The sequence below is a fragment of the Haliaeetus leucocephalus genome, unplaced genomic scaffold (assembly GCF_000737465.1).
Source record: "Haliaeetus leucocephalus isolate CR32 unplaced genomic scaffold, Haliaeetus_leucocephalus-4.0 Scaffold587, whole genome shotgun sequence".
Lineage (NCBI taxonomy): Eukaryota > Metazoa > Chordata > Aves > Accipitriformes > Accipitridae > Haliaeetus > Haliaeetus leucocephalus.
Window position 1 is genome coordinate 6,720,333 of NW_010973023.1, and position 13,981 is coordinate 6,734,313.

Consider the following 13,981-nt stretch of genomic DNA (forward strand, 5'->3'; position numbering starts at 1 on the left):
ACCAAGTAGCAAAACAGACTTAAAAATCAAGAGTTAATGTTTTTTAACAAAAAATCTTCATTAGATGTTTCCAAAGCTTAAAGTAAGTATATCTAAACAGTATCATCATTTGGTTTGATAAATGAGTAAATTTCTGATATTTTTCTTTACCCAGGGAAATTACCGCTTCATGAAACTTTTACTGGCTCGTAGAGGGAACTGGATGCAGAAGGACTTAGAGGATATGACACCATTACATTTAACAACACGTCACAAAAGCCCAAAATGTTTAGCTTTGTTGCTAAAACATATGGCACCTGGAGAAGTGGATACCCAGGACAGAAACAAGGTAAAAATACCACTTATTTTAAGACAACATTTGTAGCAGCTTTGGAAATTGGTATCACATCAGTTGTGTGTGAAAAATTATTTCAGTCATAACAAACTTTTTGAGTCTTCAGAATAGTGGCTAACACTGGTATTATAATGATCACCTTTAGAAATATTAATATTTTCCTGATGATAATGATGTAAAAGTTCATTGCACTGAGCTAATCGACATTCTTTTTGAAAGTACATAGAATAATAGAGGATTCAAACCCCATTGGTTTTAAGGTCTATGTCTTTCTGTAACATTGTGATCCTGGTTAGAATCTGGACAGCACGTGCTTATCTTGCTTTTCTTCCTTGGAAAAACCGTACGTTTAGAATAATTTAATGATAAGAGTCACTAGAAAACTTTGTGCAAAAGGCCTTCAAAGTATTTGTCAATACCAAAGGTGAGTTAAAAAAAAAAAAGGGGGGAAATTATTCCTTTGGTGCTGAGCTGAATACAGGTTTGCTGTTGGCAGACATCCTTCCTAACACTGGGTGATCAATTTTGCTCTGCACTGGGGCCACTAAAATGGTGATGATATTGACATAGCTGTCCATAGGTGCTACCTTTTAGAAATGGGTGGTGGGTTAGCTTTGGCAAGTAGCCAAATGGCCACCCAGCTGCTTTCTCAGTCCCCCTCTTCAACAGGACAGGTGGAGAAAATAGGTTGAAAAAGCTCATGGGTTGAGATAAGGACAGGAAGATTGATCACCAGTTACTGTCACTGGCAAAACAGGCTCAACTTAAAGAAAATGAGTTTCATTTGTTGCCAATTAAAATAGTTTTGTATAACGAGACACAGAGACAAAAATTAGAACACCTTCAACCCACCAGCCCTCCCCCCTTTTTTCCTGGCTCAGCTTTACTCTTTCACTTCCACTCCTTCACTTCCATCCACAAGGATGGTCCAAGGGTAAAAATATCCATATACTGAATCTATCTGGTCGACTGTCCTTTTTTCTGTATCTTTGTAAGTAAAAATGGACAATTTTTAGAGTCTCGTAGTCATACATGACTTTTTGGCCTGGGATAGAATGGGATGCCATTTGTCAAGAAGGTTTTCTAACAGAGACAATAAAAAGTATCAAATTGTTGTTGTTGTTATTATAATTGTCATAAAATGGACCAAATGGCAACAGAAGGTCTGCTACCAATGCACATGCACTATTGCTTCCATGAGTTTATCATTTAGTGAGAGGGATGTGATGAAGTTCATTGATGTTCTGGCATGAGACTTTCATTTGAAGCAGAGCACCAGTTAGTCACTTTGACATTTGTTTTGTGAAACTGCAGACTTCCTCAGGAGAAAATGTAATCTTAACATCTTCAGAGCTTAAGCATTACTACCTTCCTAGAATAGTCCTTCAGACTAATTTTCTGCATCTGTAGTGACCACAGTTGCTTGAAAGGCCAGGAAATCTCCAGATGATTTTCCAGGTATATCGTATAGTGCATATATTGTCATGAGTTGTCTCGTGTCCATTTGGAAAGTCAAGTCATTCTCTACCACATCAGTAAAATTATCAGCCTGCTTCAGAAGCACACTGACTTCTGAGAGCCTCAGGAGATAATCTACTGACGTTTGTTAAAAAGGACTATCATTAAAAGGACCAGCCAGAAGAGATGATGGATCTTAGAAGGAAGGTGATACAGTTTGTAAAACAACTGGTTTACTATTACTCTTCATACAGAGAGGTACTGTCAGTCCACAATAATAGCACACTAATGCATTTTCAAAGAAGGAATAGTTATTTAGCAAATGGTAACTGTATTTTTTTGAGGTGCTCAGATTAGTGTGGTTCTTAAGTCTGAGTGTTTAGCAATGCTTTATTTAAAACTGATGTGAAATGGTTGCCTCCATTAGTATTAATATTAGGGTATGAGGAGGCATAGGACTTTCACACAGTCCTGACAGACATTCTAGGTAAAGGATTTCTTGTGTTTACACATACGTTTTGAACAAAACAGACTCGTTCCTCTTGTTGGCATGCTTGATGCATGTTCTGTTTGGGAGATGATCACATTGCCTTTAGTAGACAGATTTCTAGTAATTATTGGGGACCCGTTAAACTGGGGATATCGGGATTAAATTTCATGTGTTTGAGCAGTTTGTATATCCTGAAATCTGAAAGAGACTTTTTTCAAAGAACCCAGAGATACGAATGTTCCCTAAGCCAAATTTTTTCTGTAAGCATATAGTAACAAAAAGTGAGACACTGTGATTGTAGATGGCAAAAGGAAGACCAAAAAACAGTGACGTAACTACCATTGGCAAGGTAGGCATGTTATTCAATATAACTGGAACTGCTACTGATGATGGAGGCTTTTTAAGCATTCAGCAGAAAGGTCTCTTTCTTACAATTTGTAAGTGATCTTAGAACTGGTGCAAAAATTCTCCCCACCAGGCACTAATCTACCACTGATTCAAATGTGAGTGCCCTCATCAAGTGTATTTGGATCAGCTGATATCCAATGTACTAGCTTGGCAAGGCTAGTCTTAGTGGAAGTAATTATTCCATATGTCATGTAGTGGGTTTTCATTCTACCACAAAAGACATAGTAAGAGAAGGGGACTGGACTTTTCTAGTGATGCAATTGCTTGAACTCTGAAATCCTTACCTGTTTTTATCATCTAGGAAGCAAGATAAGACAGCTGTAAGCCCAGTTTTCAACAAATGAATCTTCTGTCCCCTCATGGGACACCCCAGTGGAGTTGAACCAGCCTGTGCCCTAGCAATCAGCTGTTGTCTTCCAGGATATTCTAACATGTATCATGGAAACCCTGGCTATAATTACAGCAGTCATTCTGGAGAGGTCATGCTGACTTCCTGACCATGTTAATTAATTAACAAAGGTATATGGAAACCAGCCAAAACCTTTTAGGAACCATGCCTGTTGTTTAGCAGATTTCCAAGGCAGTATTAAAGCATTGCCAGATTTCCCACAAAATGTAGAGCACTTTTATTCCAGTTTGTGTCATGAGTAGTCACAGTAGCAAAGATGGAATTCAGGTTGATGAAAGGCAGTCTCAGGGACAGAGTCCAACACATTTGACCCTGTTGGGCACATAGTTTATCCATTTCCCTCACTGCAACTGTGTGCATCAAGATTGTCAAATATAATTCCTGAACATGGGAGAGAACAACTGTCTTTTACATCTACTTCCATGTAGGCAGCTGACTGAAAAGCAGGTTGTAGGTGAGAGAAGCCAGTAAACCAAGGCTACATTGGCCTCCTGGTAATCAAAAGTTTTTGCTTTCATTGTAACTGTCAGTTTCTAGGGATACTGGTCAGCTCCACTTAAGAAATAACATTTGTTAACTTATTACAAATTTCTACTGCTAGAAGTTTTTTCAGTTCAAATCCCGACAGGCTGTGATGGTTTGAACATGCTTTATGGTGCTAGGCTGTATGTAGCTGTATGTGGTGTCAGTCATCAGACCTTTCCTTACAGCCCCTCTAGTTATGTCTTAGAATGAGCTCTTTTTCAGTGAACTACCAAGTAGAGAAAAACATTGTGCTATCATATTGTGTTACCATGGTACTAAACTAACAGCTTAAAGCAACAAACACAAAAATTAGGCTCATTTTTGCCTTCTTCCTTTACAGAGACATTAAGGATATGATAGTGAACTCATACATTCTATCTCACTGTTCAAGGATGTTAATTCAGGGTATCATAGGCTTATACACAAATGTTCCGCAGCAGTTATTTCTCTCAGTTTTCAAATCAAAGTGCCATGTAATATTTTGCAGGGGTGAGGGGGGAAGAGAGATGGGGAATAGAATTCATTCTGTATCTTACAACCCTCTGCTACTTGGCAGTTAGGAGAGATGTGTCTGATAAATAAAATACTTGTTAATATACCAACATTTTGCTGTTTAAAAAACCCATATACATCGGTTTGCTTGTGTAATTTATGAACATCAATAATGCTTGTAAAAAGCCACTGGCAGTCAGGAATTGGCGGTAGGAGCATGGATTGCCTTTTGATCTTTTATTGGACTGCCATGGGTTGGTGGGCATTAGATTCAGTAATATTCACCCTTGGAATTCTGAGTGATCAAGGACAGTGCAGGAAGTCAAAACCTTTGCTCAAGAGGGATCCAAGTCCAGTGTTAGTATTCAGTGCCATCTTCCTCTAGTGGAGAGTCATCTTGTTATACGGTTCTCCATCAATTTGTATTATTTTAAGAGATTTCCAAATTTAAGAGGGACCAAACTAATTGCTGTAGTTGTTCTATAGTGCAGCTCTGGTGCTGAGGCCTGCTACAGATGATCATTCCAACTTGGACATGATTGTTTAATACCAAGCTCACGTATTTTCTCCAGGTCTGAAATTGCTGCACCCAGTGGCATTGCCCTGTTGGCTATTCTCCTGCCATAGTCCAAGAAATCCTCATACGAAGCAATTAATCTCCTACGAGAAATACTTAATGTTCCAATTCCAAGAATAAGGGCTTCTCAGCTTGGGTCTCATGTGAGATGGTGTAGCTTAGACCTAATTCAGGCTTCAGTAGCAAAGACGTGCGCGTATCTACTCTTACTCAAGCTGATGGGCCTCTTGTTCCGTTTTGTTTAAAGCCTGTTTTCCACTGATTTTGGCTTGTCACCCACACTAGGTACATGTGCTCTATTTTCTGTCAGTCCTCTTTACTGAAGTGTAACAAAAGATTGCTCATTTACCCATTGTTTAAAGTGGGTTTTACCTGTGGTCCCTCCTCTCTGCTCAGCACCGGTGGCACCTGAAATGGAGTGCTGTGTCTGCTTCTGGATTCTCCAGTACAGTAAGGGCATAGACATACTGGAACGAGCCCAGTGGAGAGCCACAAAGATGATTAACAGAGTGCAGCATCTGATATCAAGGAGAGGCTGAGACCTGTGCATGTTTAGGCTGAAGAAGACACAGTTCAGGGGTGATTTTACCAATGTGTATAAACAGCTGATGGGAAGCAGTAAAGAAGATGGAGCCAGACTCTTCTGAACGGTCTCCAGTGAACAGACAAGAGGCAATGGGCACAAGCTGAAATATAATAAATCCTGTTTAAACCTGAGAAAACATTTTTTTACTGTGAGGGAGGTCAAACACTGGAACAGGTTGTCCAGAGAGGTTGTGGAGTCTCCATCTGTGGAGATAACTAAAAATATGACTGGACATTGTCCTGATCAAGCTGTTCTAGTTGACCCTGCTTTGGGCAGAGGAGTTGGACTAGGTGATATCTTTCATTCTGTGAAAATATAGTTAAATCATATTTCAGATTCTAACCAACTTTAATTTTCATCTTCTATTCATTTTTCAACTTGTTTGTAAAACTTGTGAATATTGTGTTCCAGCAAACTGCATTGCATTGGAGTGCCTACTACAATAACCCAGAGCATGTGAAACTTCTCATAAAACATGATTCAAATATTGGAATCCCTGATATTGAAGGAAAAATCCCACTTCACTGGGCAGCTAACAACAAGGATCCTAGTGCAATTCATACAGTGAAATGTATTCTGGTAAGAAAGTCTATTATATATATAACACTTTCTGTATTTATTACTTTACTCTGATAGAAATATTTTTTATTCTCTTGAAATTTTTCCTTTTGGTCCACTGACTCCTTGAGAATGAAATAATTTGCTTTTCCTAGTATCCAGAATTTTGTAAGAAATAATCTTAAATATTTTTGCTCTCTTGAAAGGGCTTTCTTCTGAGTTCTATGGGTAAATGTCTTTGCTCTATCTCATGGACTACATATATTCTCTCAATTAGTTTGATGTGTGTAACTGTTCATTTGGGGGGTAAGAGAGGGAGGAAGGGGTTGCAAGTTCTCCTAGTTAAAATGGCCAGTCATATTACTCATCTCAGTTGCATCTTGCACACTGATTTCTTTGTTGTGTGTCTTTTCTTCATGATTTGAAAGTTCATTTCTAGTTAACTGTACTGAAAAGTCTAATTAATTTGGTCTTTCAAGTCAGAATTCTGAGAAATATTTGATCAATTATCAGTAAGCCCACAATCAGTCTATCGAGAGACTTTCCGAATATTTTTGTGTACAGATTTAATAATTTTTCCTTAATGGCATATTTTCTCCTTCTGCAGTATTTCAGTTTCACTTTCTACACTGACAATTATAATACATACAATGAAATCATGTACTCAGCTTGATTTTTACCTTGTTTTTTATTTGGTGGAAATCTCTGAACTTCACTAACATGGAAAGATACAGAAGTCTGAATTTAATTTTTCTCTTATATTGCAACAATATATATCTTTGTCTTTCAGAACTAGACACATATTGATTGTAAGCTAACTACAATGACTTGTATGTGTTTGCCTGATTAGCTTGCAAGTTGAGAACTTATGAGTGGCATATAAAAATTTTCTTTGCTTTTCTCCAAATCACATTGATAATCTTGTAGTTACCGGTACTTTCTTTTTTGCTATAAAAAAATAGGTTTTGAGAAGTTTCCAGTGTTAAATTAATGTGATTTTATTTCTGTATTACTTCTATTTATTCAAGATACTTGTAATTTGGACTCAGTTGTGAAATAATTTGTCGCAAACAAAATCTTGTCACAAAGTTTCAGTTTGTATATACCATCTACTTTTCTGCCACACTAGAGAAAGAAATTTGCTGAAAAGTAGGTAAGGATTGCTGTATTCAAATACAGAATTTTTCAAACATTAGATAGTCAAGGTAAATGTTCTTAAAAGTTGTGGTGGGTTGGCCCAGCCAACAGCCTCACACCTGCACAGCCACTCGCTTACTCCCCTCTTGTGAGACTGGGAGAAAATAGAAGGAAGGCAAGAGGACTCGTGGATGAAGATAGTGATAGTTTAGTATGGAAAGCAAAAGCTGTGTGCAAAAAAATGGAATTTATTCACTACTTCCCATCAGCAGGCAGATGTTAGCCACTCCCAGAAAAATGGGAAAAGAGCTTCAGCATGCTTACTTGTTGCTTCAGAAGACATACGGTGTAGCCATGAGCATCTCCCCAGCCTCTTCCTTTCCCTGAACTTGATGTTATATGGTATGGAATATTGCTTGGGTCGGTTCAGGTCAGCTGTCCCAGCTGTGTCCCCTCCCAGTCTCCTGCCCACCCCCAGCCCAGTCACTGGGGGGAGCAGGGGAGCAGGATGGGCCAGGGCATGAAAAAGAAATCCTTGATGCTGTGCAAGCACTATTCAATAATAGCAAAACATGGGTGTGTTATCAACAGTTCTAATCACAGATACAAAGCCTAGCACCATACCTGCTGCTGTGAGTAAAATTAACTTCCATCCCAGCCAGATGCACTACAAAAGGTCAAAAATACCTGTCTCCTTACTGAAGGTGTTCTCAAAGATTCTCTTTAGGTAATACGGAATCATGATCATGTCCAGGTTTTTTTGGTTCTTTTTTTTTTTTTTTTTTCCACTCTTGAGAGTTAAAACAATGTATTCTTGATTCCATCTAGGCTTTTTCATGCATCAACTAATTTGTTTATATTCCAAATAGTTATACCTATATATGCTTATTGATGGAGTAAGATAATAACAAGTTCAAATAAAAAAGGATTTGTGGAAGGTGCTGTAAAAGTTGATGATACAGAAACATTGTTACTAGGTTACTAGGTAATCAATCTGTTGATTGAATCTGTTGTTGAGTGTAAATACCATTTTTTGTTGGTGGTGGTGTCTCTGAGTTTAATCTTTTAGTAAGATCTTGTCTTCTCTCCAAACTGAAGTGTTTTTCTTACTTGCCTTGATAGATATCTACCTAGCAGAGCTCACAGTCTTCCCCTCCTTTCTTAGCTGCTTTTTGCCATATTACCCAGTTACAGATCTATTGCCCAAGCATCACGTTTTATTCTCATTCCTCTCTAGGTCTTCACATCCCTGTCAACTTTATAGTTTTTCACATACTTTCTGCATGGTATTTCTAATGTACATACCCATACAGTTAAAATTTCAGTCATCTAGTGTCTTAACTTGCATAATTGCATTTCTAAGTTTACAAGAATATTGCCTTGTAGTGATAGCAGTGCAGAAGGCCTACGACTCTGTGTCACTGTTGCCTCTCCATTTTTTTTTAATCACATCCAACACAAACCATTTATCTTTGCTTTCATGATAGAGTGCTATAAGCTGTAAGATATGTGCCGTTGCTCAGATAGCAGTTAGATAATGATATCTACTGCTGGTCAATCTGCATTGGCAGCCTTTGTTGCCTGCTGATTAAGTTATGAAAAACAACACTGCTGTTGTTTCTCACATGTTATCTTTAATGCTGTGGAAGAATTCCCCAGAAAATTATTTTTCTCCAGTGTCCTACTCAGAATTCTCCAGTGCTGCTTTACAAAAACTTGACAAAAGTTAAGCTGCTGGTTTTATTAAGACCACAGTCTATGCTACTGAAAAATACTGTCTTATTTTTCTGTGCTTTGCCATCTGGATGTGTCCATTTGTTGTCTCCTGTTTATAAATTCATAAAATTAAGGGTCATCTTTCTGCTTGATGTTTGTATAGTACTAAGCTCATTGAGATTGTCGAAATAAACAATAACAAAAAGAGCTCAACTGAATGCTGAAGAAGTAGGTTGGCTTTGCAGGGGTCACAGTTATGCACAAATTGGTTATATCTAATATTGAAATCCATGACATACAGCAAAAATGGAACTCATGACATATTTAGAAAGTAAACGTGTGCAATAGAGAGAAACTCTAATCTGGAGATGCTCTCATGGTCAACTTCCTTTTCCACCTTTCCAGATTCAGCAGTGCTTGGTTACATGAAAAACGTTGGGAAGATTTAAGGAGAAAAGAACAGAATAAGGTTCCATTAATATGATGGAAGCAACTGCTTAGTACTCTCTGTCTATTTTGTATCTCTTCTCTTTATTTATCCTTCATGGTAAGAGACATGACACTTATTTATACAACACTTTCCATTATTGCCTACAATTCCATTGTTCTAATTGCTGCAGAAAAATGTGTAGCTTCTGTTTCTTCTGTGTATTGTGCTTAAAGTATTAATGTAGTATGACAGTTTAATTATAGCTAATTGTACACCAAAACCACTTAAAATCCAAAGAAATTATACTCTTGAATGTACTCAGAAAAAGGCCTAGAAAATTTTAGTTTGTGGCCAAAAATTTCAAAACACATGAGTAGTTTCAGACAAGAATATAAATAGTGGCTTTGTCATTAAAAGATTCTTTACCGTTTTGCAAAAGTAATACTTTTGATTATGGGGATATATTCCGGAGAACATCAGTGACTTTGAGCCAGGATTTTTAGGAGTTATTTATATAGTATGTTTTGTGCTTTTAGAAGGCTTGAAAATTAGCTCTCCAGATTATATCAGTAAATTATAGGTAAAGTGAAGAAGCATTTGTTTTCCTGTTTGTCCATTTTGTTCAAACAGGTTTTCCCCTGGTGGAGTTAGAATTTCAGTAATAACCTCTGTGCATATCATCATTCATTTTTAGTCATTCTTAAAAGTGATTCTCATAAAGATCACTTCTGAATTTTTGCAGTGGCCTCTATACTCCCCCTGCTGAGCTCTTTGAATAGACAGAAAGTAAGCATAGTATCAGTTAGCTTTCTCTTGAAAATTATTAAAGCTAGGGAAGAACATAAAACTTCACTTTTTCACTGTAACGGCTCAGATAAATGCTTTTGAATGCTTATTAAAAGAAGTGTTATTCATGCTTTGATTATTGTGGTTTGTGTGTGTAACAATGTTAACTTTGTATTTTTAGTTAAGAGATTCATATTTATCAATTTGTTATGTTTTTAATAGATTATCTGTTATTGTACTAGTGGCTAGATACAGTAATGAACTATGGTATGTTTCAAGTATGTTAATTTTTTTCTGTAGCAAAACATGGCTAACACTACTGGTATCTAAAACCAATGCAGGTTTTTTATATGTGAGACAGGCAACTTAATTAGCATTTACATATAGTATGCAAAGTACATAAATGTTTAACTTCAGAAAACTTACATTAATCAAATATTAGGAGGTTTAAGTTGACACTGTTGGAAAGTAAAACAGTAAGAAACAAAGAATCGGGGCATTGCAGAGGTGAGGTTACTTACTGCAGTATTAATTTAGCCAGATTGCACTTAGGAAATATGGTTAAATATAACTCTAAATGTATTTATTTTTTTATCTATTAAATAGAACATATAGAATATACAACCTTGGTCAATTAATATTTGGATAAAACCGTAACTCTGGAATTTCCTGACTTTCTGCTTCTTGATTTATCATTCTCAATGTTAGATATCTATGTAATAGTTACTGCATTTCAAATAATGCAAATACAAGTGATTTTGTGGCCTATTTGTGTACCTAGTGAAGTCAACAGAAAAAAATTCAATTAGTTTAGAGAGAAAGGGGTCAAGAATTTGCTTCAACTGCTAACAAGCTGCGCTGATCACAATCTCTCCCTCCTCTTTCATAAGTAAGATACTTGATAAGTATATTGTAAGATACAGTTTGGCTCTATATTTTCAGGATTGTTTTTCTCAGTTATTGTGGGTTAAAATCCATTCTAGTGTTGGAAGTTAGAAATCTCAGGACTACATTCCTTTTTTTCTTTTGCACAGGGTTCCCATGACTTCAGTGAACTGTTCTGAATTGTTGGAGATAGAACAGCAGACTTACTCCCTATAGCTTATTTAAGCTCTTTTTTTGACATTCTGCTTCTGCTCTAGATGTTTGGTCTCCTGCATCCCAAGTTTCTTTTGTTTTATTGTTTACTATTTTCTTTAGATACTCTTCTTTTCAGGAAAGTGAAGTTTAAAGTTTGTATTTCATGGGCCTTTATGATATTTGCCATTTGGAGATCTCTGCAGCGCTAAGATGATGTTCGTTTGTATCTGTTCTTTCTTTTGCCTGAGAAAGAAAATCATGAAGAGAAATCTGTCTAGAAGAAAGTTGACGAGAGAGGAAATTATCATAAAATGAAACTATATAGCTGGGGGCCTTATGTGAAAGTAGTTTAGCTTTTTTCTTAAGAAGATGTCATGAAAAGTCAAGTTATATCTATTAATGCCTATGTTAATATGATCAGATGACTGATCACGATACTTTAAAAGATTTTGGTTTTTTTAAATTGAAAATTAAATCCATTACAAGTAGATGCATTTATTAGAAATACTCTCTAACTTACTTCTGTCCTCTCAGCTAGAGACCTTGACATCTCCTTTAGAAATATTCTGGTAGTCATGTGGTTTTAAAATGCTAGAAAAGTATTATAATGAAAGCCATAAGATTAACTTGTGCAAAAAGGGGAGTGTCCTAGGAGAAAAATATGAAGGTATCTATGTTGTGTTCAACTTAGAAAATCAAGTAAGAAGATCTAGTTACTTTCACAAGAGCCTGAGTTAGTCTTTTAAAGATCTGTAAGGAGCCACTTGCACAACAGAGTGGTAAAAATACAGGGTATGTACCAAAAATCAGGTCTTGTACAATAGTTAAGTAAGTATAATAAAAAGTTCCATAAGAAATACTTGAAAATAGCCTATACTGTAACAAATGTATTTGGTTGTAGAGCTATATTCTACTGAGCAAGGACAGTTTATCTCCTTTTTATAAAACTCAGGAAAAAAAAAATACTATCTGTAAAGAGTATATAGATTTTCTCTTCAACTTAATTTTTTTTTTTTTTTTTTTAAAAGGAAGCTGCACCTACAGAATCTCTGCTTAACTGGCAAGACTATGAAGGACGAACTCCCCTTCATTTTGCTGTTGCTGATGGGAATGTAGCAGTTGTTGATGTCCTGACCTCCTACGAAGGCTGCAATGTGACATCTTATGACAACTTGTTTCGAACTCCCCTTCACTGGGCAGCCTTACTTGGTAAACTGGACAATGCTGAAGTCATTTAATAATTAATTGACTGTGGCGTTTGATCTTTGTCTCTGTTTTTTATTTAATTCCAGCCTGGCATTATGCTAACTAATCTCTTAGCACAATAATAGTTTGTGCTAGACCAGAATTAGAAGTTGTGTGTAGACTGTTTTTTTTTTAGCTTCAGATTCTCCAAAGCATTGTAAAATGCATTACTTCAGCAGGCTATATATGCTTATGATTTGAGAACAATTAGACCATACTGAGGTGTTCTTGCATATGTAGCTTTGTTCATAGGTTAAAAAAATTCCCTGGTACTCTAGAGCAGTGGAGTCCAAAGTGTGGTGTACCCACCCCAGTGTGTATGCAAGAAAATCCATTGGGGTGCATGAAGAAAATATCAGACCTTCTGTTTATTTTTTACCTGAAAAAATAAGAAAACTTCACTAATATTTAATATATGGATTGATGCTAGCACCCTCACTTGGTCCATATGCAAGATGGTCACATAGGGTTTGCAGGGTGCCTGAGGGAAGTGAGTGCTCCACAACGCGGAGGGGTTGACAGTGGCATCATCACTCATTTGTTCACTTTCAGATTATTGTGATGTATTGCAGTTTACTTGTGCCCAGTTAAATGGATTTATGGATTATATTATCTAGTTTTTACTAAACTACTTCTCACAAAATAGACAAGTGACTTAAAAAGATTCCCGCAAAGAAACTGCAGGTAATCTGATAATACCAGCACAAGTGAACAACAAGAAAATGGCAGAGCTGACACTTCTACTCTTAGTACAAGCTCTTCATCAGACACATTATGACAGTCTTAATCAGATCTGACAAGAAGTTTTATTCAGATAAAGTTTTTTTCTGTTCAGATTGCTACCCTGAGACTCAGATGCCCTGTCAATTGTAACCTTGCATATGTGAATTCTGCACAGTTTGGTTTTACAGGTTACAAAATGGAATCTTTGCAAAAAAAGGTAAAAACCTGATTAAATATAAATAGTCTAAATAGAGGGAAACACAACTCATAAAATGACAGGCACAAAAGTAATATGATTTAGAAAATTGACCTCCGATTTTCAATTCTCCAATGTGCAAGAGGGAAAAATGAACACCATGTGCCAGATAAAAAGAAAGAATCTTCAAACGCTCTCTCTCCCCTTTTAACAGGCTTCATCCCTAAGACCCTTTGGGACGCTGCAGACAAAGAATGCCAATAAAAGAATCAGATTGCTCACTGGAGCGATTTACTGCACCTCCAGTGACAATATACATGTAGCTTGATTATGTTTATTTAAGGGAAAAAAAAAAAGTGTTCTCAGATTTGCATTTGCATTCTAGTAGGGATATTGAATTTTTACAGAGAAATTGTGAAACACTTTAAGTGTCATAGGATTGGTCTCACAAAGAAATAGTCATTATCACTTGGTTCTGTCCAAGGAGCTAAATTTATCATGTTTTGGAATTGATTGCATTTGAGAGAGAAGTTTTGTCTGTTGGAAAAATGGATTGTCTAATCAATGTGGAATAAAGGGGGAAGACATGCCAAGACCTCCAGAGTCCTTTGTGAATTTGATGAGGTCTCTAGGTGGCATACGCCCATGGGGAACTTCTGATTGGTAAATCATGATTAATTTTTAGGGTTCTGTTTTTAAGTTAGTTACTGGATGCTGTATATAGATCTCAAAGAGTCTAAAATAAATGAGCTAACAGTAGGAGGTTTTAGGTGGAGCATGGATACAGCCACAAATACTCTGTTAAAGGTGATAGGTTGCATGTGACTCTAT

At 36.6% G+C, this 13,981-nt stretch overlaps 1 protein-coding gene across 1 annotated transcript in view; it reads left to right on the forward strand.

The window, feature by feature from the left end:
- Positions 1–13,981, forward strand: part of INVS (inversin) — a 92,238-nt gene that overhangs the window by 36,091 nt on the left and 42,166 nt on the right. Inside the window, exons 3-5 of the mRNA XM_010577967.1 lie at positions 155–328; positions 5,691–5,858; positions 12,015–12,195. Of these exons, the coding sequence (XP_010576269.1) occupies positions 155–328; positions 5,691–5,858; positions 12,015–12,195 (523 nt within the window). The remainder of the gene's footprint in view (positions 1–154; positions 329–5,690; positions 5,859–12,014; positions 12,196–13,981) is intronic.